Here is a 25279-nt window from a genome sequence, read left to right as displayed (position 1 = left end):
CTTAATTAATTGCTCAGATTATATTGCTTTATAAACTTTTGTGTTGTCCAGTTGTCAACTTATCTGCATTCAGTTTAGAATATCAACTATATATATATATATATATATATATATATATATATATATATGAATAATTAGTCTGTGCCCATCACACACTACTCAATTTTCTTTGAATTCTCTGACTGCCCAAAATCTACAGACGCTGATTTTCAGCAATTAACATCGATACCTCCAGACTGCAAATTGGGGCAAAAGTTGTTTAATTTCCGCCTTTATAGTTAAGAAACAATGAAAAGCTGTGGAACAAATTGAAAAGAGTCAAGGATTTTTTTTGTATCTAAAAAGGAATTTATTAATTCAGAAGTTGGCTGGTATGTACAATGCACAAATTCCATATAAAACAACAGAAATGTTTCCATCTATTGATGCATTACACAATCAATCATGCTCTGTAAAGGTTTCATCTAACACAGAGTAAAAATAAAAATAAAACCGTAAAACCAGAAAACTTCACACGTGTTTGTGTTTTTATCACAAATGACACAGGAACAAAAAAAATAATTTATGATGATTCAGAGCAACGCCGACTTCGATTCTTAACAAATGTATTCATTTCAGTAATGGCGGGAATAATGGGACATGGGCGATGGATCCATGCTCTGGCCCATTCCCTGTGAGGGCCGCTGCCCTTGACCCGCAGATCCCATATTCACCAAGTGGTTAATGGGGCCGCTCTGGATGAGCGTATCCAAGGCCTTCTGCACGCTGGGGTTGTCGAAGTTGATCCCAGTGCCAGCGGTGCCAGCCGGCCTCTGAGGGCCCGGCGGCCCTGGCATACGAGCACCAGGGGGCCTTAGGGTCGGCCGAGGGCTCATCATGCTCTGTGGCTGGACAGCAGCTATTTTGGGTATGCCAGCGGCGTGAGAAGACTGGAGCCCGGCATTCTGAGGGCCGAGGCTGGAGGTGTAACCCTGCGATTGGGGTGCCGGAGCGGGGCTGGACACTGAAGATGCGCCGCTGCCGCTGTTGAAGATGCTGAGGATTTTAGCCTGGAGCTCTTGCTGTTGGCTGGGGGCAGGGGCAGGGGCGGATGCAGGGGGCAGATGGGTGGAATGCAGGGACAGGCTGGAGTACGTGGGTTGAGCTGGCGCAGATAGAGCCTGTGCCGTCTGAGAGGGCTCATGGGTGGCAGGTGGAGGGTGTGCTCCTTGGGAGACCAAAAACAGTGCAAGGCAAGACTTGATTGGTAAAGTGTGAAGTCATAAAGTAACAATTCTGAACAGTAAAAAGCCTTCACGTGTTAGTAGAACTTATTACAACATGTAATCATTTTCTCAGAGCTATGACTTGTACCACCTGACCACTGCAGATTTAAATGGTTAGTTCACCCAAAAATAAAATTCTGTAACCCGCAAGACTTTTGTTCATCTTCGGAACACAAATGAAGATCTTTTTGATGAAATCTTAGGAGCTTTCTGTCCCTCCATTGACAGCTACGCAACTACCACTTGACACTTCAAAAAGAGATCGTAAAACGAATCCATATGAATGGAGCGGTTTAGTCAATTTTCTTAAGAGAATCGATCGCTTTATATGATGAACAGATTGAATTTAGACTTTTATTCACATATAAACATTCATCAATGCACACATCAGTTGTGGTAAACGGAAGCTAGAGCATGATCGCTTCATGCGAGAACTAATGAGGTTCATTCTCGTGTTACGCAGCACGTTTGAGCTTCCTCAAGAACCAATGAGGTTTGTTCTCGGGTGTCAAGCAGGTTCGGGTGATCTTTTTATGTTCACTGATCAATGTTTATATGTGAATAAAAGCCGAAAACCTTCAATCTGTTCATCATAGCTCATTAAAAAGATCTTCATTTGTGTTCCGAAGATGAAAGTCTTACAGGTTTGGAACGACATGAGGGTGAGTAATTAACACAGAATTTTCATTTGTGGGTGGACTAACCCTTTAAGGTGTTCGACTTGAAGCTGCACCATACAGACCAATCAGTGTATGACAGCAAAGTACCGCAAGTGATTCAAAAGTATACAGATATTTATTTATGGTAATTAAGACATGCCGTGAAAGTTGAAAACTAATGAAGAAGTTACCTGCATCAGTAGTGCTTCTGACAAGACGATCGCGTTTGTCTCTCAGATAGTCAATTAGCCTGGCCAACTCATCTGGAGTCATAAACCTGAGAGATGCAAAGACAATCGATCATATTGCACACCAACACCAGTACATTTTCAAGACTCTACAAACAAATTTCAATAACAGCAAAAACTAAAAATTAGACAATATACATGTTATTTGAATTAACTTTAATGAAAACAAATGGCATGTGACCTTTTAAGTAAACATTCAAAAGTGCTCCTGTTATTGTTCAGGTAAACAAAGAAACAATAACAATAGAACAAAAAGTGAACAATGTCTTTAGAATAATTATGTAATAACTGTCAGTTCATCTCTATTGGTTACATTTCGTTCCATTTATGAATTGATTTGTTACAGAAAATTCAAACTACTTCTGATAATTTTAACAAGAGAAACTGTAATAGAGTTGTGCAGGTATGACTACAGAAACCTCGAAGACACTTCGCCACTGGTTCCTTCGAGATTTTCCGATGAGGCCTTTCGATTTGTGTGTAAAATAAATTAATGTCCTAGAATTAATTCAATTATATCTAAAAGTGTACTGAAGATATTGCTGTAAACTATATAGGGAGCCCTTAATTGCACATTAATATTAAAGGTTAACAAAATAGAGCCCAAACTATTAGCCTAAATTCAGTTGCTATTTATTTTAGGTATAATAATCAACACTCAAATAACACATTTTATGCAAGCATGTAAACTTCACATAAGGCCGTTTTTGCATTAACTCCTAAATCGAATTATAAAATAGTTTTTTTTCTCCAATTCGTTGTTGAAATATAATCATTTATACACAGTGTCTGTCATTTTCATGACAGGTTTATTTAACATGCATGAAATAATCAAGACATCACTAACAGGTTAAGTAGAATATAATGAATATAACGGCTAATATAGTGCATATGGTGAAAGAGTGGATTTCTCTAGTGAATAAAATTCTGTGGACACTGAATGACTGCCTGAGGTAACGTTAAATGTGATGCTAACGTTACATGACATTGTTTAGTTTACAAGCAGTTATATTGACTTCTATCTTTCCGCCGTTGAAACACTGATTTAGCGATTACACCACAAATATACATGACAGTAAGTTGTAATGTCATACCTCAGCCTCAGCAATACCTTCAGATGGTCATTCATGTTTATTCTTTAGTAAGAGATGATCGATCGCCTTCACGCGCGCCGCGCCGCCTCCACCGCTTGAACTGTGATCATGAAGTGACCATTCACGCCATATAGAGCGTCAAAACGGCATTTATCGTTTGAATTTAGTGATAAAATGGACTAAATACTTAATATGTTCTTGTTGGAGCTCGGATTGAAGTGTTCCGCGCTTCAAACAAGCCGACTGTGAATTGTTAAAGATTGCACCCGGTAACCGTTCGGTAACGTTACACGCGTGCACTGAACCCAAACCCCCCCAAAACAAAAACTCTCCGGTTCTACGCGATTCACGTAAATGACCCAATTGACCAAGAAAACGGCAATTGTCGCCGAAAAGCGACAAGTTTGCAGGTGTAAAATACATTAAAATAAAAAAATATATTATATTTTCAAATGACTTTTGATTAAATAAATGCAGCCCTGGTGAGCAGAAAAGACTTCTTAGACCACAAACTTTTGAATGGAATGGTTTGTTGACCTACCTGCCCTCCGACAGCAGTGTGACGGCGGTTAGGATGGAGACGGGATGGCCCTCTCTGTCAAGTTCTCTCATCAGCACATCATCGGCCATCTTGGCCGCTTTCCTCGCAATCTCATCCCTTTCTTTAGTGCGGTGTTCAGCTTTAAAGGACTCAAAATTGTGGGCCACCAGCACCATGGCATCCTGCATGGGCATATTCCTGTGCTCTGCAACAACAGAAAGGGATCTTGTGGTAAAACATTCATTATAGCTTAAATGGATTGTAATCAAAGTGGAGTGCAGTATGAGCATCCACAATATTGCACATTAAGAGTGTTTTGCTAGTGGTTTTGGCTCAAAAAAGGTTCAAGAATGCATTTTGGTGTTACATTGGATTTTTCAGCTTAACGCTGAAATGCAAGTAAATCTGCATTGATTATCAAACTCTTTGGAAAAAGGATACATACCTTGCGGAGTCCCAAAGAGGATGTTGACCGTACAGGAACGATGCACTTGGTGCTGCTGGGTGATGATAATGGCAAAGGGAGTACGAGCCCGACTTACATCCTCCAGAGCTTGGGTCAAGGACACTTCAGTATTCAGGAAGATGAGATCCACCACCATACCCAGATCCCGAACCTTCCTGCCCACAGTCTCAGCATATTCCCTGCACACAAGCAAGGAGCAGAAAGTGTAACTGTGTCTCTAGAAAATCATTTCTTGTTTATGAGCTTTAATCGGTCTTTAAGGGCATCGTCGCAGGACTCACTTTTGCAGCTTGTTGACGACTATGACGGAACAATCCACTGGTCTCTCTGCATCATAGCGCCTCTGCAGCTCTTCATAATATTGACGGTAAAGTTCGTTCCTGCGGCGCTCTTCAGGACGCACACGCTCTTCTGTAAATTCAGAACTAAACACTTAGCAAGCCTCATCACAGGAAAAGTTTGTGCAACTTTCTTTGCTCCTTCTGTGACTTAAACGTTGTTCCACCATAAACTAACCCAAATGAATTACCAATTCAAATTTATTTGTATAGCGTTTTTCACGATACATATCGTTACAAAGCAGATTCACAGAAAATGCATCTACATTACAATTTAAATTGATTTGTACATGTTATGCATTTCAGAAATGCACATATACAAAGCACACAGATTAGCTAACAATCTATTATTAATCAATATAATAACTATGGCACAGAAATAAGTGAAATAAGAATATATGTTGTTAATGAATAGGGTATATAGAGACCAATGCTGATGAATTACAGCATTAGCACTGCCACAAATAACACACTACTTAGAAGAACCACCAAGATCATGCCTGTATTAATCACAAAAATAAACAATATTTTATATATTTACTAGGGCTGAGTATTGACACAAATTTCAGTTTATGGACACTGACAGGGTTTTTCCTACATTGAAAATTTTTTGGCGGCCGCCAAAACAAATTTTTGTCCCGCCAAAGCTTTATTTGATGAGTTATTGTGATTTATGAATGATGTAGAATAGATGCTGCGCTTGTAACTGAGTGTCAGAGAGAACGATCAGAGCTCCTCCCCCGCTCGCACGCTCTCGGTCTTCAAAATAAGCATTCTTAGCTTTCTAATATTTCACATATTACGTTAATCAAAATCAAAAGGTCGGAAGACCGAATCCATGTTGCACGTGGCGCTATCAGACGATGCTTTCCTTTCATTACCGCTGGGTGTGAAATGCGCTCAAAAAACATTGACTGATTCTCTGACCAGCTGACATAAACCATACTTTCAATAAACGGGAAACAAATCCTATTCGATTATGAACGGTTATGAAGTGTTTTCTGTGTGTTGACAAATCTTTCGCGATGTTCTAACAGACGGGATTCGCACACAACGCGTCTGCTGATGCCGATTCGCCACCTAATGACTCCTTTGAACCGAATCATTTTAACGACTGGTTAGAACCATTGGTAAGAACAACTGATCTGTCCAACACTGAACTAATGAATCAGTTTAATCATTTACTCTGAATACGTCTGAAATGAGAACACAAGTGTGCTTACACAATTTAGCAAGAGTGGGTGTAAGAGTTAGTTTTAATTATCCACAGTCTTTGAGCTTATTTATGTTCATAATGTGTAGTAAAATAAATAGCCTATAAATCACTTAGTTTAGACTAGAGTGAGGTGAACCCAGAACAAAGTTGTTGTTAGCTAGCTGATCATTTTATGAAATTGTATATGGCAGAAAATGCTATTTGGCTATTTGTTCATTTTTTTATTACTACTTTTTAATATTGATATGATTATATACCAAAACAATTATCAGTAAATAGTGTAAAAATGAGGAACAAAAACAAACATCAAAGTATCCCACATGAAAAAATACTATAGTATATTATAGTATTTACTACACTTTGTTAATTTACTGTAGTAAGTATAGTACGGTTCAAAAACACTATAGTATTTACTAGAGTAATTTTACTATAATATACTACAGTATTTTTTCATGTGGGATCAAAATAAGATAAGCAAAAGTTACAAACTTTCTTTGAATTTATTTAAAATGTATTGTCAGTATTGCGCTTGCAGATCACGCGGGTAGGGTACTTTTTTACTGTGCGTGCGTGTGTGTGTGTGTATGGATGACCATGTCTGTCAGCCACCACCGAAGACCATTTTTGACCCAGGAAAAACCCTGCACTGGATGTAAATGTGATGTTATGTGACGCATTGTTACAAGCTATTTTATTAACGTCTTTTCCGCGGTTGAAACACTGAGCGATTACATGTGACAAGATACGGATTTCGGTAAGTTGTACTCTCTTTTTACACGCTTTCAGCTCATTCATGTTTATTTCGTGCTGTAACTGGTATTAAAGCGCCAAATCAGTATTTATGTTTTTTGAATTTTGTAATAAAATGGACTTAATTTGACTTTGTTTCCTATTAAAGGATTAGTTCACTTTTAAATAAACTTTTGCTGATAGTTTACTCACCCCCATGTCATCCAAGATGTCCATGTCTTTCTTTCTTCGGTCGAAAAGAAATTACGTTTTTTTTGATGAAAACATTCCATGATATTTCTCCATGTTATGGACTTCAATGGGCTCCAAACGGTTTACGGTCCAAATGACAGTTTCAATACAGCTTCAAAGGGCTTTAAACGAAACCAGGCAATAAATAAGGATCTTATCTAGCGAAACGATCAGTTTCTGCGAGAAACCGAGCAGTATTTATGCTATTATTTATGCTCCTATCAGACAAAGTTTTGAATCTCTGAGCTCTGCCATTACTTCCGCCTAGTGAGGTCAAAATACGACCGTGGTCATAGAGATATCGATCGTAGATGCCTCATTCCACTGATCCGTTCAGGCGCTAATGAGGCATCTGCGTATATATCTATACTGCGTAATCAGTTCTCATTATCGCAAAAACCATGTCATGGTAGTATTTGTTGTACTGCTTTCACTGATGTTTATATAAATAGATGCATGTTTAATTTTCTGAAATTGTCAATGCAAAAAAGAAAAACCTTGATCTTCAATATGGGATGAATTTTCTTCATACAAAATATTAGCTTTATTTCAGAATGATTGTAAACGTCAAACCAACCCTCTGGCTCCCTCCTGCCGTTCCAGGGATCTCTCACGCGCTCTGGATATGGATCCTCTTTCTTCCGATAGTAGTCGTAATCTCCACGGTAATATCGATCATAACCTTCCTCTCTGTTGAAACACAGTAATATTGCTTAGTTGATGTGATGTCACCTGAAAGCAAAAGTGATTTTTAAATGCAAAATTACAAAAGAAACCAAATGCATTGTGTGCACACCTGTAGGAAGGATCTTTCTCCCTGGTCTCTGACCCCCTGTAGCGGTCTTCGGCTGGGGCTCTAGATTCATGCTCACGAGGTGGCCCGGGACGCGGCTCACGGCTTTCCCCCCGGCTTTCCCCCCTCATCTCTCGACTCTCACGGTGGTCTCGAGAATCTCGCCCATGCACCGGGGACCGAGAACGTGGACGGGGCTCTCGACTCTCCCCGTATGCGCTGGATGGCCTGAACAAACAAAATACACTTAGTCAACTAAAAACTTTACCTCCAAAACAGCTTAGACAACTTAGAGACGAATTTTACCATCGAGTACTTAAAAACTGTTACAAGGTGTTAGTCAAATGGTAAACACAAAGAACAATTCTACCAGAAAATCTCATTCATTTAAACGCTTTCAGAGCTTTGCGACAGCCAGTCACTGTTGCGAGAGAGCTCAGAAATGAGAGGGTGGTGCCATTAATTCTATTCTTCGCAAAATTCCCTTCATTTTGCTTAAAATGCTCTGTTGCAAACTCTGAATACAGCTCTCTCCAAAAACGAACAATGGCAAACATCATCTTTTTGAGGTTACCATTATTATCCATTAGTTCCATTGAGTTTCCAAGTCAAATTTATGTGAAATAAGCAACAGGATTCACATGATAATAATGCTTTTTTATTTGATGAGAATAATAATAATAATAATGATAATAATGACGTATCATAAATACATTTTCGGGTTTTTAATTTAGGCAGGATAAACCAACGCAACGAACCGCACTCTGTTCCACGCCAGTGCAATAACAATGAAGTTATTTTCTTTTAAAATTGAGGTGGTGATGAAGAATGGACTGAAAAAACAAACACCAACCTCCAAATATAAATATTAAAAAAAAAAAATCCAACTATTGAATGAACGACTGAAATTGCTTAAATTATTGGTTTTAATAGTTTCCATCCCATTCTGAACACATGAAATAATTAGGAATGTGAAAATGTTTTAAGGAAGCAGCGATTGCCAGTTGACGATTTTGAAAATAGTGCATTGTAAGTGAGCAGAATAAGTAACACACCGTTTAGACAAAGACACACCAAGGGAAACGCACTCAAATTACCCTTTCAACTTTATTTCATTTAATTCTGATACAACTAAAAGTGAGGAAAAGGGAAAGAAAAAAATAGCACAAACTAAAAATCGAAGAACCACGAGAAATATTGATCGAACCGATTTTGCGCAGCCGACAACGATATTGATGTACTCTAGCTCTTTCGATGAATTCCATTGTGGAGGGAAAAACGTTTACCGAAATTCTCGATAGATGTCGTCTTCATTAGCAAAAATCCCAACGATACTTTACCTGCGTGGAGGGCTTGACCTGGATTTATTCTGTCGTCTCTCCGCTGCCATATTTACATCTGAAAATAAACCAATCCAAACGTTCAACATGACAAAAGACGCAAATATTTCAGAGCCAAACGAGTTTGTTGTTGTTTGTTTTACTGAGAGGATGAACATTTAACATTCTGTTGCGTCTAAATTATAAGCATTTCCAAAGTTTCATTAGTAGTTGAAAGTAAATACTACAATGTGGGGAAAAAAGCAGTAAAGGATCTAGTGAAGCTGTGCGCCAACATTTGAGATTCCCCAACACCTCTCAAATTAGACCTTCTAGACCACCAACAATAACCGGAACTTTCCACAAACAGTGTACAATTGGTCATTGAACTACAAATAAATCAAAAACGAATTATTGTATGATTTTAACAAGATTATAATTAGACAAAAATACATTTAATTTCAAAAAGGCTAATCTATTTGTGAAAAGTGCCAGTTGGATTTATAGCTTTTATTTATACCTTCACATATACAAAAACTCAGAAACAAAATGGTGAGAGTGGAGATGAAATTTACATCTTTGAAGTTAAAGTTTGGCTTTATTAGATTCACCACATTGCAGTTATTACAGTAAAATTAGAATCATACAATTAACTGGTTCTAAGTTTTATATCTCTAAAGTTAAAAAAATTTTACTCCAGTGTTTAAATACTAAATCAGACCTTACCTAGTTTATAACCTCTATAAATTCGACCGTTATGTCCGGCTTTAGCAGCCTCGGCATCCTCCACTCGCTCAAACTGCACAAATCCGTACCCACGAAACAGGGACAAAGCTGAAAAAAGGAACAATCATTTCGTTTTACGCAAAAAAAGGCGTTTGTTGGTGGATTTTTGGCCTAAGCTTCCCTTGCTTTCTGAAAAGCGCAACTAAAGAGCGGTGGATAAAACAAATTAAATCTGCAGCGAACACTAAAATACTATTTTTGCGAAACGTCTAAATAAGTCGTTGAATTTATACGCTACTAACCCTGTATTTTCCCATATGGCCTGAACAGATCCTCCATGTCCTTCTTCGCCATGTGTGCCGTGGGCAAATTTCCAACAAAAATCCGTCGCTCCAGGTCACGAGGGTCATTGCTGTTGGTGGTGTACGAGGGTGGCGTACTACTCCGACTTCTTCTGTGCGACATGCCTCTACGAGCTTTAGGTTCAACGGCCAGTTTTCAAGGAACGCTTGCAGTTGATTTTAGATACAAGACTATTTGATAAGCTATATTTCCCCCAAGGTCTTGAATTTGACGATGCATCATTCGACATGTAAGAAAAGAGAGATTCCAAAGGTAAAATGTCTGGGCAAAGTAACAAAACACTGCAGAAGTCTTTGAAAGCCAACATGAAATCAAAATTGACCAGATTTACTTTAATACACATTCAGATCTGAATGAATAATCATTCAATCTACTTTTTCTAATCTAAAGGTTGACTTGAGAACCTTGACAACAGGTAGAATTTGTAAGTACAGTTTAAATCATACGCAGTGTTTTGCTGCCTGATCAAGTGACATAACACGGTTATTCACAAAATAAAACGTTGTCTTAGTGAGGCCTTGATCGCAGGAGGCCTAGGATTTTCCAGCTCACTTCATGTCCGTAACATTCTCATGCAAACGCGCAGCTCAAATTGCGCTTTTAAATGAAACACTCCTCAAGTATTTGGTGAAAGATTGTGGGTGAAGACGAAAGGACAACCTGTTGGATGAATCGAAGCGTTTTCCGACGCAACGGAAAATACGGGACCTTGTCGCTGAAGATAACCACAAATCTTCAAATGTGCCAACCAAATAGACAGCTAAAAGTTCATGGGGATAAACATAAAATGCTCCCCAAAAATGTCTTGCAGGTTGTTCAAAGTTTGAAAAATCGCTAATGTCGGTGTCCACAACATGGAGGCGATGTTTGAAGAAAATGATGAAAGGAATCGTCAAGCAGTTTCTTGGCCCACTCGTTATTGTGCATGTTTTCAACATAGCAGTTGGAAGTAAAGAACTCACGGATGCTGTAGTCTTTGTGGTCCGCTTTGGCGTTCTCATCTGTGACATTTTGCAAAACATAATCATCATAATCTTTTCCAAAGCTGCGCAACACCTTACCAGACAAATTGGCCGTTCCACCTTAAACGATTATTTTTCCAGGTGACTCTACCTCAAGAATATCAAAGTCTGAAAAAGCCAACAATGGAGAGTGAAACAGTGTAATTCAAATTTATATAAAATCAATCAAGATATTTTACAATGTACTGTAACTGTTAAAATTAGATTAAACCGAAAGTGTGTAATAGAATTATGACAGCATTTCTTGTTTATAACAAATCCAATTCTAATATTATTATTATAAAATGATCAACACTTTAGTTTAGGGTTCAATTCTCACCATTAACTAGTTGCTTATTAGCATGTATATGACTAGGATATTGGCTGTTTATTAATACTTATAAAGCACATGTTAATGCCTTATTCTACATGACCATATTCAACACAATACCTAAATTTAACTAACAACTACCTTACTACCCATGTATAAGCAGTAATTATGAGTTTACTGAGGAAAAGGTTACAGTTAATAGTGAAAATTAGACCCTAATCTAAAGTATGACCAATATTTACATACATATTTCCACGTTTGGGTGGAAAGGCGTTCATTATACTCAAACGGGCTTAATATCAAAAAGTTAGACTTATTATGATTCAGGACTTTAATACAGCACTCTGTTACAATCTTTAATATTTACACAACTTAGTACAGCCAGAAACAAACAGGTTCCTGCTGCCTCATTGTTCAAATAGAGTCAAGACAATCTGCTACGGTAAAATTCTCTTGAAAATTTGGTATTTTAATACTCTGTTACACTGCCGATCAGCCTCCATTGTCATATTTTCAGGACTTTGTATTACTCAAAAGGCAGAGTCCAAAGAAAACGGGCAACAAGTGGGACAGCGCGAAGCCTCGTCGTCAGCGCCACAACAGCCCGTCAGCCATTTTGTGACCGTGCGTGCAGTGACTGAGTGACGTCAGTCGAAATCAAACCGCGTAAAAGATTGCGCAAATTTCACTGCACACGATAGAAACCGCGTGTTCCCGAAAAAAAGATGCACATTGTGCATATTATGTCCACATAAAGGCTGCAGGGAAAACCGCGCGCACTTCATGTAGTGTGGTATCGAACAGACGCCATGTTGCTCCATAAATCCGCACAGTTGATGCTCCGCTGCTCTTAAATCCGAGTTTATTTACTCATCGCGTTCGAGATTAACGATTCGAACATCGTGATCTTATAATCAAAACTAGCTTCACGGCTTTTAACAATAAAAAAAGAACAATTGATGCTTTGACTTATAGGTCAGCTAGCAAACTAGCTTACATTTTATAACAATGGATGCAGTTGGAGCTCCAGAAATTCACATTCCTGAGAAGGGTTTTGTCGGATCAAATCCTTACCGTTACCATGTGAACCTGGAAAATATCCAGCGATCTTCCTGCGGCGTCCTGTTTGTGCTAATAATCACAATGAATGTATCGCTGCAAAACTGCCGCAACCTTGCGGTGATCCTGTGCGGAACTGCGTGCGAATCGCTTAGAGACGGTGTGGATGGCGCTGTTTTCAAAATAAAAGTACCGACGCTTCATTTGTGAACAATGATTGAGGTACAAATAATTGTCCGTTGAAAAATATCGTTTGGACAGGCTTACGAATGCAAAATTTACAATAACAAAAAACACTTCCATACAAAGAAAATTAAAATACTATTTTTTACGAATTTACTTACAACAGGACGAAACGGTAAGAAAATTAAAAAGGTATGTATTGACCTCAATAAGGTTGCATTTATTTGATTAAAATACAAAACAAACAGTAATATTGTGAAATATTATTACAATTTAAAATTACTTTTCTATGTGAATATATGTTAAAATGTAATTTATTCCTGTGATCAAAGCTGAATTTTCAGCATCATTACTCCAGTCTTCAGTGTCACATGATCCTTCAGAAATCATTCTAATATGAGGATTTACTTCACAAGAAACATTTATGATTATTATCAATGTTGAAAACAGTTGTTACATTTTTTTCCAGGTTTTTTTGATGAATAGAAAGTTCAAAAGAACAGCATTTATTTGAAATAGAATATTTTGTAACATTATAAATGTCTTTACTAACACTTTTGATCAATTAATTGCATCCTTGATGAATAAAATTATTAACTTTCATTTCTTTTAAAAAACTTCTTACTGACCCCAAACTTTTGAACAGTAGTGTATAATGTTACAAAAGCTTTCTATTTCAGATAAATGCTGTTCTTTTGAACTTTCTATTCATCAATCCTGAAAAAAAATCAACATTAATAATAATAAAAAGCAGCAAATCATAATATTAGAATGATTTCTGAAGGATCATGTGACACTGAAGACTGCAGTAATGATGCTGAAAATTCAGCTTTGATCACAGGAATAAATTACATTTTTACAATATATTCAAATAGAAAACGGCTATTTTAAATTGTAATAATATTTCACAATATTACTGTTGGGTTTTTATTTATTTTATTTTTTATTTTGATTAAATAAATGCAGCCTTTGTGAGTAGAAGAGACTTATTTTAAAAACCTAAATCTTACCGATCCCAAACAGGTTATGGTTTCTTTGTGTGTTTTAGTAAACACTTTTATTTTGAAACAGTGGGCGAAGACCCTCACGTGACTTCATCACGGGGAACTTGAAGTCACATGAATGTTTGGTCTACTTAAACACTTTACTAGCCGGTTAACATTTATGCTCCCACTCCTGCAATGGTAAGACTTGTAAAATAATAACATTATTGATAATTTGAAGCTGTCTTTTGTTGAATAACATGTGCCTCAGTGTGTTCTGTTGTGATTTCCACCGTCATGTTGGATAAACACTTAATTTCCTGGTTAGTTGCATAAAAGGTTATTCAGCTTGCCCTTTGGTTTTTGGAGACAATTTTGCCTCAGATGGTTATAATTGTGCTGTTTAATTTATTGTAAGGTTGAGTCAGTTAGTGTTCCTGTGTTTCAGATGCATCTTGTGTTGGTGTGTTTGCTGCTGGGGGTGCTGGAGGTTTCTGGAGCTCCAGATGCAGATGAAATCAAATATCTGCCTGGACTTTCAAAACAGCCCAGCTTCAGGCATTATTCTGGATACTTCGATGTGGCGGGCAACAAGCACCTCCACTACTGGTCAGTAGGACTGGCTGACTTTCACTTCCATTTAAATGAACCTTAGAATTGATTTTGAAATCTCCCATATGTAAGTGTCCAGCATTAATGTGTTCTGTTCCACTTGATCAGGTTTGTTGAGTCCCAGAAAGATCCGGCCAATAGTCCGGTTGTTCTGTGGCTTAACGGAGGACCAGGATGCAGCTCCATGGATGGTTTGCTCACAGAGCACGGACCTTATCTGGTGAGAGTCACAGCAATTTATTATATAACCATAGACAAATGGTTTATAAATATAAATGATATATAATATGCATTTTTTACAGATCCAAGATGATGGTGCAACTCTAGAATATAATCCTTATTCTTGGAACAGGGTATGGGTTCTGTCTTATTTATTTTAGTTAAATATATCAGCATTAAGAAATGAGTAATTGCTATTGTGTGAAATGAGGAAGTCATATGGCCAGTTTTCACATTTCAGCATTTTCGGTATCTGGACTATGACACTTCCTTCAGCCAGTCACATGCTCTTACGCTCATATATTCTTGGCTATAGCAAACTGTCTTTATTGTACTAAATAAGGGGTGTGCAAACAAACACTTTATTTAAAAATCACTGGAATACATAAAAAGAGACGTTTCGGTGTTCGTCCAAACAAAGAAACCACACCTTGTCGTTTCTTTAAATGTAGTCCAGTGCTTTTTAAATAAAAAGTTAGTTGGAACATTTTATGAGCTGGATATTTTGTAAAGGCATGAGTGTATATGTGGATAAATAAGGGGTGTTTTTTCCAGATTGCAAATGTTTTATACCTGGAGTCACCAGCAGGTGTCGGCTTCTCCTACTCGGATGACAAGAAGTACACAACCAATGACACAGAGGTATGATTCAAATCAGAATATCATCAATCATATCTATCTATCTTATTCTGTCTGCTGTTCTATCTATCATATTGTCATATTCCATAATAATAACCTACAGTTCAGAGATTTTGATTAACCATTCAGTGAAGGATTCATCAAACTGTTTACTTCTGTGAATCTTTTTGAACGATTCACTTAACAGAACCAGTTCATAGGAATCATTTCAATCATGTTTTTACTAGGTAAATAAATCATAAAATGCACTAATGTTATACATTGCTTAGTACAGATAGTGATTAAAGGAATAGTTCACCAAAAATGAAAATTATCCCATGATTTACTCACCCTCAAGCCATCCTAGGTGTTTATGACATTCTTCTTTCAGGTGAATACAATCAGTTATATTAAAAATGTCCTGGCTCTTCCAAGCTTTATAATGGCAGTAAATGGCAGCCCAAAAAAGTGCATCCATTCAACCATTATAAAAGTACTCCATACAGCTCTGGGGGGTTAATAAAGGCCTTCTGAAGCGAAGCAATGCGTTTGTGTAAGATATGTGTTTCACAAACCCATGGATTTGCTTCAGAAGGCCTTAATTAACCCCCCAGAGCCGTATGGAGTACTAGAGTACTTTTATAATGGATGGATGCACTTTTTTGTGGACTTCAAATTTTGGGCTGCCATTAAAAAGCTTGAACCTTTTTTAAAAAAAAATATAACTCTGATTGTTTTCATCTGAAAGAAGAAAGTCATATACACCTAGGATGGCTTGAGGGTGAGTAAATCATGGGCTAATTATCATTTTTGGGTGAACTAATCCTTTACTTGCACTGGACAAAAAAACAAAACTGGTAACTATGTCTGTTGACTTTTCCAGGTGGCTATGAACAACTACATGGCCCTGAAAGTGTTTTTCAAGTTGTTTCCTGAGTTCAGCAAGAATGAGTTTTTCCTGACCGGTGAGAGTTACGGGGGCATTTACATTCCCACCCTGGCTGAGATAGTCATGGAGGACAGCAGCATCAATTTAAAGGTAGGAGGGGCTTCATTGTAACCATACTGCCGATAAACAACAGAGACACTAGGCTTGTTCGACTTCATAAGGCTCCGAGGAGATCGGCTGCCACCTGACTAAAGCAATGCATTCTGGTTAGAAAATTTGTCTGACTTTGATCGGCGCCTCAGCCGCCTTACAATCACATGTGTCATCAAAGTACCACAAGAACAAAAGAGATCAGCCGCTAGGTCAGGCGCTTGCTCAAAATAGGCTGCGAAAGCCTTGATAACAACACTTTATTCTCATTGGTCAGATTCTGTGATGACAAGGACGATGTGTATTGCGTGTCTTGCATTAAGATCTGGTTAAATAATAATTACTTACAACTAAATACTAAAAAGACTGAAACCTTAATTATTGCTCCAGACTAAAAAATACCTCTAATTAAACAGCATCTCTGTTCCTTGGACTCAACCGTTCAGCTGAGCCTGAGAAACCTGGTGTTCTGTTCGACCAATCAATGTCTCTGGATGGTCATTCTAGGCAGTTGGTCAGAAACTGTTTTAATCACTTGAGAAATATCTCTAAACTGAGGACTTTGTTGCCCAAAGCTACCATGGAGTTGATTATTCATGCTTTCATTTCTTCGCGCTTGGATTACTGTAATTCTCTTTTCACTTGCTTTAACAAATCTTATGAGTCGTCTCCAAATGGTGCAAAACGTCGCAGCCAGGCTTTTAACAGGCACCAACAGAAGGGCACACATTACACCGATCTTATATACATTACACTGGCTCCCTGTTAAATACAGAATTGATTAGACAATTTTAGACACGGTCAGACCCCCCCAATATATCACAGACCTGCTGTTACCGTACTCTTCCACTCATACTCTTCGTTCCTCAGGTCAAAGTTTCCTGAGTGTCCCCAAAACCCGTCTTAAAACATGGGGAGACCTGTCCTTTCAAACAGTCGCCCATAAATTATAGAACGCCCTCCCCTCTGCGTTTTGTGTGGCAGAATCTGTTGATTCTTTTAAAAAGCAGCTGATGACCCTTTTATTCAGACAAGCTTTTAGTTAATTTTGGGCTTTTATGTTTTTTTTTTTTTGGTGCTGCGTTAATTTTTTATTTCATATACTTTGTAAAGCAGTTTGTGATTTTTATCTGTGATAGGTGCTATTTAAATAAAGTTTACTTACTTACTTATTGCATGTTTTTTCTTAGACAAGTTCCTGCATTAAACCAATCTTGATATTGAATATCTGATATTCAAACAAAACACAAAACATTAACAAAAATTAAGATTACGCTACCTAGTAAATATATGTTCTTATAGACCCTTTTCACATTTCCGGGTTTCTCAGAGTGGAAGTCATCATAGTTGGGTTAAATATTATAGCTGTGAATGAGAGAATACATTACTTTTTTTTGTGTGCCCGTTTTGCTCACATAGCAAAAGAAAAACGCCACAGTAGTGATTTCACAGCTTTCAAAAAGAGGGAAAAAATAGAGTGAGGTTGATAACGGCAGTGAAATGTTAATTTTTACCATCACTCCCATAGACGCGATTACTAAACACCCTCACAGCAGTGGTAACTTTTTTTTTATTGTAATTTGATGCAAAAGTAATAAAATTAGTGTTATAAATGTACATATATATTTTTTTAAATGATAATACAAAAAACGTTGCAGGATTTACAATATTGATGACCGTTAAAACGCGTCATCACAGTCTGTGAAAAGGGTCTATTGGATAAGAGTAACCGTTTGAAACCAAACGTTCTGGTTAACCCATTGCTTAAATTTGAAAAAAATTGCGTGGTCTGCCATGAATGACGTTGGTTCAGCACAGTACGGAAAGCACAAAGTGTCCGACCTGACGGCCGTCTCTGGCCCTGTCCCAAATGGCACACTTCATATGCACTTTCGTTCTTGTGGACTTAAAATGGCTGCTGCGTGCGCATGTCCGTTAAGTCCACGAGATTGTAGGGTGTCCCATTTGTCATTTTTAGATCTCAGAAGGTTGCTCGCGCGCGCCCCCTTTGTGGTCGATATGTGCCCCTTGATGCACACTTTTGCTGAGCCTGCACTGTGAACTCTGCAGCAAACTTCTTCCCGACAGTCAAAGCGGCGTTATGTCATGAAAATGTGGACTCGTAGGAAGACCGCAAGGGTTTAGGGTGCCATTTGGGACAGGGTTACAGTACTCCTCCCCTGGCAGAGCTCGCCAGCTGGTGGTAGGCTAGTGTAGTTCATCTCGAACAAGCCTATTGAGTGTCTCGATCCATGTGACTCTGTATGACGTGTGTTTTGTGTCTTGTAGGGGATTGCTGTTGGAAATGGCTTGTCCAGCTATGAGCTCAATGACAATTCATTGGTGTATTTTGCATACTATCATGGGCTTCTTGGTACCAGGTACAGTGTTTTCTCGCCTAATATGATTCTGTGTGGTTCTATTGAACATTCATTGTAATTGTATATATTAGTGCTTGCTGTAAAGGCGTCAATATTACTGTTTCTCATACTTTTGGTTAGTGTGGTGTGTTCTGCAATGGGCAAACAGCACCCACATTTTCTATGAAAAATGCAAAGGTTTATTATATTTATTTATTTGTGTGTTATTGTTTGATGTTTTATTTCTTGTTTAGCCTGTGGAATGACCTGCAGAGGTTTTGCTGCAAAGGTGGAGTGTGTAACTTCTACGATAACCAGGATGTGAACTGTTCGGCTTCTGTAAGTTGAGCTGTACGAATGGTTTGAGATGCATAAAATGTCCTATATTCTTTACTAACAGCATCTTCTCTTTCCATCGCTCTTTAGCTCCAGACAGTTCAAGTCATTGTGTACTCGTCAGGGCTGAACATGTATAACCTGTATGCACCCTGTCCAGGAGGTGTTTCTGAGCGCCTCAGGTGAGCATGAACCGGTTGCATGGAGTAACTTTCATCAAAGTCAACTTTATTGTCGTTCAGACTATACAACAAGGAGTGTACAGCATAACGAAATTGTTACTCCAGGCTCTATGTCCAAATATAAACATTAAAGGGTTGATACACATAACAATAAATAGACATTATGACAGTATAAACAGACCAAAGACACGTACAGGGGGGTATTCCAGAAAGCAAGGTTAACTTACCGTCATATATATATAGAGTTCAAAGTATATATATATATATATATATATATATATATATATATATATACTTTGAACTCTTGGTTGATTAACCCAAACCTTGCTTACTCAAGGTATGCTGGTTACAAAAACGAGTCTGTGAGTAAGTTCAGCCAACCCAGAGTATAACCGTGTTAACCGTGAACACACAAGACATTCTCAACAGAGCGACGAATCAATGATTCACCATGGAAACAGACGCTAGGAAAGAGCGTGCCATTCTACTTCCTCCTTCTTTTGTTTAATGGTGGTTTACATAACCTACTTGGTGCACATCGCCACCTATTTGGTGGTTGTGCAATCATTTTTTCAATCTTTTCATTTAATAAGTAATCTTTATTCACTGAGAATAAGGATTGTATTGTTTGATGCTAATTCATTGAATGCAGATCCATGTGTGAGATGACAATAAAATAAATAATACATTTGAATTAACATTTAAACATTACCTTGTTATAATAGTGCTTTAGAATTAATATAATATTGTGTTGTACAGTTAGAATTGCATATACGACTAACTATATAACCAATTAGTTTGTATTAATATAACTATATTAATTATGTAACCCATATCTGAATCCCTCTGAATCAAACTAACCCTGGAACATAACCTGCTCCGGAGCAGAGAGTGAGTTGCTATGGCTACTTCCATACCCTGAAAGTTACCTCAGTATAAAACTTTTTTTCAGCAGGTTTCTGCTCTGCAGAACATAAATACCACATACACAACAAAACTCCTAGACAAGACAACAACAAACACACAAACCGAGAGAATGAGCATCAGGGGGCGGCCATGAAGCCACCTCAGTGGTCACAGATATTCCTGTCCATTAGATGGCGAGCAAATGTTATTTTAAATAGTCTTATTGATGTTATAGTTCTGATGTGCTGTGGGATCTCATTCAAGGCTTTAGTGAGCACATGAAGAAAAGATCTCTGTCCATAGCAGTTCCTAAAGGCCGGTAAAGGCAGAAGTCCATTTGTAACTAAATCTCGTAGTGCGCTCGAACCTTGAGCTGAGTTTTGGAACCAACGCAGTAAGTGCTGCTTAAGTGTGTCCATTTACGATTTGATAATACAAGTTTATCCCATGGCTTATTTTATAGTTCTGAAATGTCAAGGCATTAGACAAAGATCGTGCAATACAGTGGTGAGTCCAGCCTGGAAGCCTGTTGTGGATCTATTATAGAGTCTTGTTACCGGTTCAAGGATTTCGTTTGTTGTGAGTGACCAAACAGGTAAACAATACGACAGAGTGGACATAATGATGGCATGAAGATATGTTTTAGAGACTAAAGAAACAAATATGGTCTAATTTTACTGTAAACAAATAACTTTTGGTTTAACTTTCTGGTTAGGGTTTGGACATGCTCACAATAAGTGAGATGTTAGTCAAGAGAGACTTCCAGATACTTGTACGTGGATACAATCGAGAGCTTTTGATTAGAAAAAGTGATGGGATTGGATATGGATGGCTGTCTCCTTGATGAGTAAAAGTACATACATTCTGTTTTCTTGATATTAAGTGTTAAATGGTTATCTTGCAGCCAGTTATGTAAATGCTGCAGATCTGTGTTAAGTTAGTGATTTAATTGTGTCAATGTTTGGGCCAGACAGAAAAACAAGTGTCATCAGTATATAACAAAGAACTAGAAAAATCAAGCACATGAGGAAGATCATTAATGTACATAAGGAAAAGTAAAGGACCTAAAATGCTGCCCTGTGGAACTCCCATAGAACACACTCGTGGCTGTGATGTTACTGAGGCGATTTTTACAGTCTGAAATCTGTCACTTAAATATAATATAAACATATCTATTGAGGAGGCGGACATTTGAAAAGAGAGAAGTTTATTTAACAAAATTTGATGATTAACTGTATCGAAGGCTTTTCGAAAATCTGTGTATATAACTCCGGTAACCTGACCCTTATTTAAAGACGAACGTATCTGCTCAGTAAAAAGCAGCTTGGTATAACCGCTTGCTTGGTATGTCACATAACCTGCTTTCTGCTATACCCCCCTGGTCTAGAAACATTTCACTGTGGTTGAAAAATGTGCACATATGACGTTCCTCTGAATGTGTTTTTTCTAAAAGATTGCAGTTTCATTTTTGTTCTGTGTTTTGAATCCAGTTTTGAAAATGGGCAATTTGTGATCCGAGACATGGGACACCACTTCCTCAACCATCAATGGTCCAAAGCACAGAACGAGGTAAAGAAACCAATTTGTGGGTTGCTGTTGGACAACACATGCTTTCACAAAGTACTAGTCAAAAGTTTGGAAACAGTCATATTTTTTTTGTTTTTGAAAAGTCTCTTCTGCTCAAGCCTGCATTTATTTGATCAAAAATACAGAAAAACTGTATTTTGAAATATTATTATATATTAAGTCAGCATATTAGACTGATTTCTGAAGGATCATGTGACATCATGAGAATTCAGCTTTGCATCACAGAAATAAATTATATTTGAAAGTATATTAAAATAGAAAACCATTATTTTAAGTTGTAATATTTCACCCCAAAAAAAATCCCTGTATTTTTGATCAAATAAATGCAGGCTTGATGAGCATAAGATACTTTTTATTTATTTACCTTTATTTTACCAGGAAGTCTCATTGAGATTAAAATCTATTTTACAAGAAAGACCTGGCCAAGGTAGCAGCCATACAGTTTGACATGTTAAAATACAAAATAAAAATACATATTAGAACATAGTTTACTCTCAACAAAAACGATCACAAGCCTTCGTTACCACTGTCTTTATGATGCCTTTAAATTCACCAATAGACAACAATTTCTCTAGTTTTAAATCTTTTTGCAAATAATTCCATGCCAAGGGTCCATGATAGGAAAATGCAATTTTATCCCCGTTCTGTAAAAAGGGGACAGTTAGACAGTTAGTTGTACCTTCTGTTTAGGTACAGTTAAAAGCAAACACTTTGATGAGCGCAGCTGGTAACTGCCAGAACGAACACAAAGAAGAGTACAAAGATACACTGGAAGTGTACCTAGCATTGCTTTATAAATAAAAATGTACCAGTGCTGTTTTCTTTGTATAGTCAGTGATGTCCAACCCACCATCTCATAAAGAATGCAATGATGAGTAAGGGATTTTTACATTTGTAATAAAGCGTAATGAAGCACAGTAGACTGAGTCAAGGCTTCTTGGAATGGAGGAGGCTGCATGCATGTATAATATATCACCATCATCAATCACAGTTAGGAAGGTAGCTTCTACAAGTTTCGTTTTAGCATGAAAAGTAAAATTAGATTTATTTCTAAAATAAAGCCCAATTGTCACTGAGTTTTCTGATTAGATCAAAAATATGTGCATTAAACAAAAGCTTATCGTCTATCCAAATGCCCAAGTATTTGTATGAAGATACCCTTTCAGTACTTTTACCATCAGATGTATAAATGCTAAAATCATCAAGTACTTGTGAATGAGCCCTTGAAAATATCATAAACTTTGTTTTTTTTATTTAATTTAAAACCAATTTTAAGCTCTCAAGAGCACTCTGCAATGACTGAAATGCAGTTTGAAGTTTGCACTTTGCACTGCCTGTGTTATGGCACTAAATGAAAGTGTTTTTTTTTGCTTGAATGTCGTTACCCAGGTCATTTATATAAATGGAAAACAAAACAGGTCCCAAGATGGACCCCTGGGGGACCCCTTTAGATATATTAAGAAAATCAGATTTTTGACCCTCTACATGAACACACAGAGTCCGATTTGCCAAATAATTTCTAAACCATTTCACCGTCCCATGTTCAAAACATGCACTGCTAAGTTTGTATATTTACCTGAGATTCAAGGATCTTAGCCAAAATTGAAAGTTTAGAGATTGGACGGTAGTTGTTCATGTCTGAGGGATCACCACCTTTGAATAATGGGAGAACTTAAGCAGCTTTCCAAACTTTAGATATAGGATGCGAACAAAAGACTATATGAGTTACTGGCTCTGCTATAACGTCCGCCACCACTTTTAAAATATAAGGATCTAGGTTATCTGGGCCTACACGCGTTTTGTGGTCAATGCCCTTCAAAGCTGTGCAAACTTGACTTACTGGAACAGGTTTTAAAACCTGTTCCAGTAAGTCAAGTTTGCACAGCTTTGATACCGTCCAATCTCTAAACTTTCAATTTTGGCTAAGATCCTTGAATCTCAGGTAAATATACAAACTTAGCAGTGCATGTTTTGAACCTGGGATGGTGAAATTTGTTTAGATTTTTTTTTTCTTTAAATGTATTTCTTTACTTTATTTATTCTTACTAGTACACCCTCATTTAATTTCAAACCTGTATGAATTTCTTTTGTTTTATGGGACACAACAGAACATCTTTAGCCGTTTTGATGCTCAATTCTATACACTGAAAGTACTGAGGTCATACAATAACTTTTTTCATTTTTGGCATATTGAAACTGACACCAGTGACGTCAAACACAGCATTTGGATTTGATTTTATTGTATGTATTTATTTATATAACTCTTGTGACTCAACTCTTGCCATGGAAATAGCCTCAGCGGCTGACATGGCACTAAAATCTCTACTACTCTAACAACACAAAATGACAGAATTTTCATTTTTGGGCGAACTGTCCTTTACATTTCTGTCATTACTTGTCCTCAATGTGTTCCAAACCTGTACAAATTGCTTTCTTCCGCTGAACACAAAAGAAGATATTTCGAAGAATGTGGGTAACAAAACAGCTGGTGGACCCCATTGACTTCAAGAAAGACATTCATACAGGTTTGGAACAACTTGAGGATGAATAAATGTTAATTTCTGGGTGAACTGTCCCTTTAAGTACTAGGAAGAAGAAATCTCTGAGCCTGCTCATGGTGTTGTGAGGGTTAATCCTCATGAATCTTCTTGTTGAATCAGAAATTGCGAGGTGTGACCACCCTGTTTAAATCCACACGGCTCGATCCTCCATGCACCAACTCTACCCCATCAACCCTGTACCTGAACAACCCGCTAGTGAAGTCTGCCCTGCACATCTCGCCCAATGCTTTGGACTGGGTCATCTGCAGGTGCGTTAAGTGGACTTTAATAATGCAAAACGCAAGTGAGTGTTGTGATAGGACTTAAATTTGAAATTGTTGCAGTGCTGAAGTCAATCTCAACTACATCCGGCTGTTCATGGATGTGAAGAAACAGTACTTGAAGCTTCTTGGAGCACTGGTGAGTGATGGGAATGTAAAAGCCTATGAATCATATATTTTCATGTCTACAAGTTATTTCAATCTCCTCTTTTCAACAGAAATACCGTGTGCTGGTGTATAATGGAGACGTGGACATGGCCTGCAATTTCCTAGGAGACGAGTGGTTTGTGGAGTCTCTCCAGCAAGAGGTGAGTAGTTGTGTGTCCTTCTTGGTCTGGTCTGGTAATTCAAATAATTATATTTATATATTTTTAAATCTAAAAATCTTTTCACCATGACTACCAGAAATGGAATAAAGCCAGCCAATAAAATAGTTTTTTTTTTTTTTTAATTTATTATTATTATTTTTATTATGCATTTCATTTAAATAATATATTTAATATTTTTGTTAATAGAATGTTTATTATTAATTACTGATGTAATTTATTTAATTACAATAATAGCAATTTATTTTAAATGCTTTTATTATATTTTATATATTACTAATATTTTTTATGTATTCTATTTAAAGCTGCAGTCCGTAACTTTTTGCTCTCTAGCGGTTAATAAACACAACTGGATGCGTCTTGCGGAAGAACATTGAAAAAAACAAAACACAAAAAAAACACATTCAATTAATAAAATATTAAAATCATTATGTATTTAATATTGTATAATAATTTATCAATATTATTTTTGTTTAATTATTTGCCTGATTTCATTTTATTGGACAAAGCTCTTAACATTTTATGTGCAAACGTATCAGACTAGATAGACATGTTTGTTTTTGGGTGTAGCAGAAACAGTCTCTCTTTATCTTGTCCAACAGGTCCAGGTGCAGCGCAGGCCTTGGATTTACTTCAATGGTGATTCTCAGCAGGTGGCCGGCTTTGTCAAGGAATTCTCCAACATTGCTTTCCTCACAGTGAAGGTA

General features: G+C 37.4%; 2 protein-coding genes across 7 annotated transcripts in view; one reads left to right on the top strand and one right to left on the bottom strand.

The window, feature by feature from the left end:
• Window positions 1-332: 332 nt before the first annotated feature.
• ncoa5 (nuclear receptor coactivator 5) lies at window positions 333-12591 on the bottom strand. 6 transcript variants are annotated; one of them, XM_079839950.1, is made up of 12 exons: window positions 11872-11976; window positions 11071-11139; window positions 9949-10209; window positions 9647-9754; window positions 8942-8999; window positions 7605-7829; window positions 7386-7498; window positions 4555-4684; window positions 4253-4452; window positions 3808-4012; window positions 2116-2201; window positions 333-1207 (listed from the first exon to the last, which is right to left on the bottom strand). In XM_079839950.1, exons 3-12 carry the CDS (start codon window positions 10109-10111, stop codon window positions 615-617), a joined length of 1881 nt encoding a protein of 626 aa, XP_079696076.1. In that variant the 5' UTR covers window positions 10112-10209; window positions 11071-11139; window positions 11872-11976; the 3' UTR covers window positions 333-614. The 6 variants fall into 6 exon arrangements, with proteins under 6 accessions (XP_079696076.1, XP_079696075.1, XP_079696073.1 ...); XM_079839949.1 differs by lacking the exons at window positions 11071-11139; window positions 11872-11976 and adding an exon at window positions 12339-12559; XM_079839947.1 differs by lacking the exons at window positions 11071-11139; window positions 11872-11976 and adding an exon at window positions 12416-12542.
• ctsa (cathepsin A) overlaps window positions 12008-25279 on the top strand; it is a 14252-nt gene continuing 980 nt past the window's right edge. Inside the window, exons 1-15 of the mRNA XM_079839953.1 lie at window positions 12008-12775; window positions 13655-13767; window positions 14015-14175; window positions 14287-14398; window positions 14481-14531; window positions 14953-15039; window positions 15899-16054; window positions 18344-18435; window positions 18669-18753; window positions 18841-18932; window positions 21329-21407; window positions 24086-24234; window positions 24310-24385; window positions 24465-24554; window positions 25175-25276. Coding sequence (XP_079696079.1) covers window positions 13765-13767; window positions 14015-14175; window positions 14287-14398; window positions 14481-14531; window positions 14953-15039; window positions 15899-16054; window positions 18344-18435; window positions 18669-18753; window positions 18841-18932; window positions 21329-21407; window positions 24086-24234; window positions 24310-24385; window positions 24465-24554; window positions 25175-25276 — 1335 coding nt within the window. The 5' untranslated portion in view covers window positions 12008-12775; window positions 13655-13764. The remainder of the gene's footprint in view (window positions 12776-13654; window positions 13768-14014; window positions 14176-14286; window positions 14399-14480; window positions 14532-14952; window positions 15040-15898; window positions 16055-18343; window positions 18436-18668; window positions 18754-18840; window positions 18933-21328; window positions 21408-24085; window positions 24235-24309; window positions 24386-24464; window positions 24555-25174; window positions 25277-25279) is intronic.

This window comes from Gobio gobio (genome assembly GCF_949357685.1).
Source record: "Gobio gobio genome assembly, chromosome: 17".
Lineage (NCBI taxonomy): Eukaryota > Metazoa > Chordata > Actinopteri > Cypriniformes > Gobionidae > Gobio > Gobio gobio.
The sequence above is the reverse complement of the archived record's forward strand: the minus strand, read 5'-3'. Positions and strand labels throughout refer to the sequence as shown.

Coding starts and splice junctions, on each gene's coding strand:
- ncoa5 (XM_079839949.1), bottom strand. CDS start 10,111: ATGTCGCACAGAAGAAGTCGGAGTAGTACGCCACCCTCGTACACCACC. Junction 9,000..9,646: donor TTATAGAGGTTATAAACTAG/GTAAGGTCTGAT, acceptor GTTTATTTTCAG/ATGTAAATATGGCAGCGGAG. Junction 7,830..8,941: donor AGGTCAAGCCCTCCACGCAG/GTAAAGTATCGT, acceptor TTGTTTGTTCAG/GCCATCCAGCGCATACGGGG.